General features: G+C 46.2%; 1 protein-coding gene across 1 annotated transcript; it reads right to left on the bottom strand.

The window, feature by feature from the left end:
- Positions 1–405: 405 nt before the first annotated feature.
- On the bottom strand, positions 406–2939 carry LOC119733081. Its single transcript, XM_038206661.1, has 2 exons — positions 2793–2939; positions 406–1850 (listed from the first exon to the last, which is right to left on the bottom strand). Exon 2 carries the CDS (start codon positions 1663–1665, stop codon positions 406–408), a length of 1260 nt encoding a protein of 419 aa, XP_038062589.1. The 5' UTR covers positions 1666–1850; positions 2793–2939.
- Between the last annotated feature and the right edge of the window lie 3808 nt (positions 2940–6747).

The raw sequence follows: 6747 nt of genomic DNA on the forward strand, positions 1-6747 counted from the left end.
GTTCATCCCCACAATGCCTGGGGCATTAGAGGGACTAGCATTAGACCCTGCCTCTTGTATGACTAAAACGAGTCGGGATGGAACAGTCACTCCCAGCAAAATGCACATCAGTCTCAAAACATCCTACATAGGGGATGTTTGCGCCATTAGCTGAGATGAGTCTGAATTTCTCTGGAATACTCTCAAGTTTCACACCCTCTGGTGCCAGGACGCTGTCAAAGTAGCCCTTGGTGATGGTAGTGACCATGGATCCTGTGTCCAATAAGCAAGAAACAGTCTGGTTTCCAAACTTCACATCAACTGCATAACAATCTGAGGCAGCACGTGCTTGAAAACCAGGTAAGTCATGATGAGTTGAGCCAGTTATTCCATTCCCCACTGTTTGGCTCCCAACAATAGGATGTACTAGTTTCCCGAAGGACCCATGGCTCCTAATGGTGAAGGGGGTGGGGGGTTTGGGCGCGGCCGAGCAGAGTTGAGGCAATTCCTCGCAAAATGTCCGGGTTGGCCACACCTGAAGCATCTTGGAGTGGACTGAACTGGTGCAGTATACGGGTTGTCAACAGCTCTCGGCTTTGGGAAGTTGGGGTAGTCTGTCTGGTGCCACCAAGGTCTGGGAGGTCGGCCCCCAGGCTGTGCCAAAAGGGCTTGGGGGGAAATCGGAGTAGGCAGTCTTTCAGCAGGTGGAATCCTCTCGGCGAGGGATTTCACAGATACCATGATTTCTTGCATCTGTTTCTCCAGTCGCTGGATTGCGTCAGGTTTCATCCCAGCCTCCATAGCCGATGAGGTACTTTGAAAGGCTGTAGTCTGCGCTCGGGCCCGTTCTCGTTCCTCCCGCTTTATGGCCCAGTCCTTCACTTCTCCGAAGGAGATAGATGGATTGCGATCGACAAAGTCTCTGCAGGAGTGCCTCAGCCCCTCTTGCTCGATGCCGTCTACGAACTGCTCTCGGATGATGGTGTCTGGATCTTTGTATAGTCCGGGGTCTCGCTTAAATAGTCGTTGGAACAGTCGTTGTAGCTCCACGCCAAACTGACGAATGGACTCACCACGCTGCTGTCGTCGTTCCAAACACCGCCGCTGCAACTCTCCACTTGTTAGGGTCTCCCCATATGACGTCGTTAGGTACTTCAAGGCCTCCTTTGTGGTTTTACCGGATGACAACAGTGACCGCACTTCAACTTTCGGACCACCCCGGAGTGAATCCAGTAGAAATTGGCCCCGCTGGTCTTCCGTGATGTGGTATCTCTCATAAGCGTGGTTCATTGCTGTCACAAAGTCATCAACGGGCACCGACTTTTCATCATCTCGTCCCTCGAATACCGGTAGTTTGCGCTCGGGTGCCATCACGACTTGGGATGGTTTGGCTACGAGCGCACGCAGGAGCTCCTCTGATGGGGACTCGGTATGGGGCGGTTCTGTTTTGATCTCGGCTCTGGTAAGCGGTGTGTACTCTACTACTTCCCATCCCCCCTCTGGCGGGAGAATGGCCCCATTCACAATTGGCAGAATCAGTTCATTGTCCTGGTCAATTTTGTGAATCAGCCCGGTTGCATCAGGGTAACACCCTTTCAGGCTTTGGAGAGGCAGACGCCCTTCAACCAGGCAAAATTTCCTCGCCTTTTCTTCTGTTAGTGACCGTACGCTGACGTGGGTTGCCATCTCGACGACTCTGAATTCAGTGACGGATCCTCAATCCCCCGCTGCTGGCAGACTGGCTGAAAAAAGAGATCCCACTTCTGACACTTGGGGGGGGGGGGGCTGTTTGGTCAGCTGTGGTGATTTGGTAAAGAACACAGCAAACACCCAGGATTCGGATCTCTATATGTGATGTTTTATTTCAGCCACTGAAGTTGGTGTGCAGCGGACAGGCCAACAGCGGAGGCGATGGCAACGTGAGGAATCAAAATAAAAAGAAAGAGAAAACAAAATAAATCAAGTATTCCCTGAAAGTTAACTTAAGACAAAATGTATACATGTATAGTTTGAAAATCATCAGACCAGAACTTTGATGCAAGATAACGACAGATTAAATTTAGGAACCGTCAGGAAATTAATTACCCTGGTCAGTTTTCCTACTGGAATTTAATGAAAGCCTAATTTAGTTACCGTATATGGACTTACTTTACTGACTGCAATGACTAAGAGTTGACTCTGGTTGTCACTTGAGTCATTAATTAACATGTAAATTGAAATAAAGACTGTGAATCAATATTTCACAAGTACTCTCGGATTACTCTCTAATTACTGTGTTACCTTAGAGATAAAATCCAGCTTAATTAAAGTCCACATATTCTACACAAATCCAAGTTCCAATCATATTTATAAGTAGGGCACTCATGTTATAAATTCCCCAAGTACATGTTTGTTTACATGTGATAAATCTTCCTACATGTGCATTTACATGTACAATTTCATGTGACTAAAAGAACAGAAAAGCTTGTTTATATGTGTCAAGTCAAAATGAATAAACCTTAGTACTAACTTCACTGAAGATCCATATGATTTCAACAACTTTAATACAAGAATAACAACAATAGTTTTCAGTCATGGCATCGTCAATTTTGGGCATGAGATACATGTACATGTATACGAACTATTCTGAACGTACCGCAAGAGGGCCTCCATTTGTTCATCGATCGAAAAGTTACAGAAAAGTTTGACCTAAATTACCCATTTAAATATCCCTTTAAACGTTACCAAAGTTGTCCCACAATTGCTATATTCCACCAAAAGTATGATTATCTAAATTAAATGGAATTTAAAGTTAACAAAATAGAGAAATTTACCTGAAGTTGGTGTGCAGCGGACAGGCCAACAGCGGAGGCGATGGCAACGTGAGGAATGCCAAGGCCGCCGCAAGGTGGCGCTGTTGCCGCACACCGTTAAACTTACAAGTGCATCGTAACTTACAAGTACGTCCAACATCCCTCACACCTGGACAGTCCATCCGAAGAGGGTTTTTACTGCAACGGGTGAACTAGTTTTTGGACCAGTTCTCACCTCGGTCGACAGAGTCAGCTCGATGTGATCTGCACCAATCAAAACTGCAGGTCGGACTTTGTTTGCTGTGAATAGAGGCAACTCTCTCAGATGCGGCCACTTTGCTTGTAGTTTCTCTGCCGATAGACTATAATCAGCCAGTTGACATTCATCAGCAGTGAAGGCGTCAGGATCATTTCTGGCTGAGACAGTGAAATCGACACACTTGCCTTTCCAGTCGGCATCTCCGACCACTGTTTCAATCCGCACAGTTTCAGCTTGACCGGAAATTTCCAGTGATTGGACAGCTTGAGAGAGGATCATAGTGCGTTCGGCGCATTCATCAAGAACGCCAAAGGTGTCAAGTTTCCCGGATGGCCTGTACAATGTCAGAGGTACGACTTTTATCAGGACATCACGATCGTAGTCCACTTTGGTCTTAGACCCCACTCAAGAACAAAGAACGGTGCCCTGGTTCTTGGGTGTCAACTTCACCACTTCATGTAGACTAGTACGGTGATCTTCCTGACAGTCCTTACACTTCTTTGGGAAAGGACAATCCTTTTGTTTCTTGGCACACTTAATACAACGCCCACTCTCCCTCAGCCACTTAAGCCTTTGGTCTGGATTCAGCTGGGTGAACTTTCCGCAGGTTTCCAAGTAATGACCTGACTCATTGACATTACAGTAAAGGCAAGTGATCCGCTCAGCTGTCCCTGTAGCTGTGCTTGACGTCTTGGACGTGATCAACGACTTGTTAGCACTTGATACTGAAGCGCCTTTGGTTGGGTTTGGATGACTTACAGGCTGAGTAGTATGAGCCGTGTAAGTCCTGTCGGGTGCTAGCTCGGAGTGTTTCCGAGCCGGTGGCTTGTGTTCTTGCTGGGGGCGGTCCTTCTTCCAAGGCTTCATTTTCTGTGACCTATCAAGAAGGATAAGTCCCGCGGGACCGGTTTTGTCCTCCAGCCACTCTGTCAGATTCACCACCGTATACGTCTGACCTTTATCCTTTCTCCACATCTTGGACAGGAATTCGCTGTGCAACTTCTCGGGTAACTTCAGAGCCAACTCTACAGCATACTTGTGATTCTTCAGTTCTGTTTCGAGCTTTAGGTGCTTTGCCGTTTCAACCAGAGTCACCAATTCATCAGAAAAATCCCTCAAACCAGCCCAGTCATTGAGGTTAAGGGACGGGCGAATCTCCAGCTGAGTCAAAAGGCCCTGCACAATTCTTCCTTTATCTCCGAAGGCCTTGTCAAATTGCTTCATCGTGGTTGCATAGGCCTTTTCACCAAGGATCATATTGCGATCAGCCATCGCAAGGGGTCGTCCACCCAGATTGCTGCGTAGGTAAGCAACTTTCGTCGCCTCGGGTAGCTGAAACTCCGGTTTGCTCATGATGCTGTCCCACAATGACCGGAATACAACGTATTGCTTCACATTGTGTTCATCATCAAACCTCGGTACTTCTAGCTTCGGCAGACTGTCCACAAACATGCCATATCTATACTGATAAGGCACGGCATGCACGTGGGCAGTCGGTTGGGGCGACTTGTCGTTACTGACCTGGCTGTGGGCGGAGTCATCATCCGGATGGTCGCTTCTGTCCGAGCCATCCGGGTCATCACCAGGTGGGTTTGACGATTCACTGTTCTGGTTAGATTGTAGTGAGTCTTGACTCATTCTTGCAGTGCCGGAAATGGGATGAACTGCCCTTTCTGGAGGAGACGTTATGCTGACCGGGGTCGACTGGACCATCACTGGCAGCTGATTTACTCCAGGCACTCCGAATTGTGGCCCCGTTGTGATTCTGGGACTGCTGGCCGCCCCCTGAAAGGTATGAGACATGATGGGGGTGTGTGCAGTGTTCAAAGTGAAGCCCGCATGTTGCAAATGGAAACCTGTATTTTGAACATGAGGGGGGTTATACATTATTGACACCTGCACTACACGCAATAGGGGGGTTATACATAACAGGGTTATTGACATTTGTACTGCACACAATAGGGGGATCATACATGACATGGCTTGTACTGTTTACTACATGACTACTCGATCTAGGAATATTGTTCATGGAACCATTTATCCATGCAGCTGTTCGAGAGTTTACAGTTTCAACAGGGTCCTGTGAGTCCGACGGAAGTTCTCCTTGGCCGTCCACTTCATTGAGTTGTCGCTGTAAACACTGTTTTTCCAACTCCAATTCTGCATGTCGGTAGTTGTCCTCCACTTGCCTTTCACGTTGTTCTGCCACGAGACGAGCCCCGGCCGAGAGACGTTGTGAACAAATGTATTCAAGTTGAAGGTTCTCCTCCGTCTGAGCCACTTCTCGACGAATGTGCAACCTCTCACCATCTGCTGCTCTCCTCAGTTCACGTAGTCTCTGCTGTGATTCATTCTCCGCTAGCCGTCTCTCTATCTCCGACCGGGAGAGTGACTTGGATGAGCTGCGAGTCCCATTGCTCCGTCGCGACCCCCCACTGCACACCGAAGCAGGTTTCTGTGCATCCGTAGGTCGCCGGGAGGATTCGGGGGCTGTTTCACTCAATAGACTAGGGGGAAGGTTGACCAGATGATCTTGTGCAAGATGAGCAGGGATATGGCGCAATCTTTGGGGCCGATTTGCAATCAGACCCTCAGGTTGGTCACAGGTAGTGGAGGGAATTGATGTCGATGGTACAGACACGGGCGTGTCAACAGTATTTTTCATGATGCATGGAGATTAATCTGACAATGGAATTCACGATCACGAGATCCGGCTCGAAGGACCAAAATTATGTACGGATCTGGGGTAACTGGATGGGTTTTAATCTCATATGTGAACTCGTTTCCACTGTCAATGACTGTTACTTCTGGCCGATAAAGTTCTGCTTGATTTTATTCTCTGTATTCCTTTTATTCTGTTCTTCCTTTTCTGTCTTTGCAAGGTTATGCTGTCTTTACAAGGTCTTTCTTTTCTTTCTTTATGCTGAAATACAATAGAGAATTACAACAGTAATCAGTAAGGGAAAAATAACAATTGTCCCAACCATGTGACAATTAGCAATGAATTTACATGAACTTTGGATGACAAATCCAGCTTAAACAACTGTTCATCTTACAATATAAACCTCAGATATGCAATCATAAACATTCATAGGGTTAACTCACCCAGTTTTGGTAACATATGTCAGGTTGAATGATGAAAAATACAACACTTTTCAGCATCAAGATGGAGATTTTCATGTAACTTGGAACAATAAAAGCATGGTTTGAAACAGCGCCACCAATAGTCTGAAAGTATATAGCTCAACACTATTAAACTGCAATAGCGCCCTCTGTTGGACTAGCTAGTTTCTACAATGATGGAAGCTTCTCGTATGTTTTTAAAATGCATTTTAACGATGTCATCATAACGTCAGATACTTTTGACATTTGTGTGCAAATATGCAATCTATATACAAACACAGCCAAGACAACTACTGCTTTCTTTGAAATCCTTAAAAATTGGAGTGAACCTTTTATTATTTAGCGTACAAAGTCTGAAATCTTGAAAACTTCAACAACAGTGAACAATGAGTAAATGAGAGCTGAATAACACACATACACATGTACCGTACCACGATCCTTGGTTCAAATATACTAATAGCCAGAGATAAAATCTCATCATAAGATATCTGTTTCCTGGGTAACCAGTACAGTTGAAGAACTGTGATCCAAGTGAAAACTTGGATCGAGACATATCTCCACTATAGGGTCTTTACCTGAGATAAGTTTCATTGG

The sequence above is a fragment of the Patiria miniata genome, unplaced genomic scaffold (genome assembly GCF_015706575.1).
Source record: "Patiria miniata isolate m_02_andy unplaced genomic scaffold, ASM1570657v1 HiC_scaffold_25, whole genome shotgun sequence".
Lineage (NCBI taxonomy): Eukaryota > Metazoa > Echinodermata > Asteroidea > Valvatida > Asterinidae > Patiria > Patiria miniata.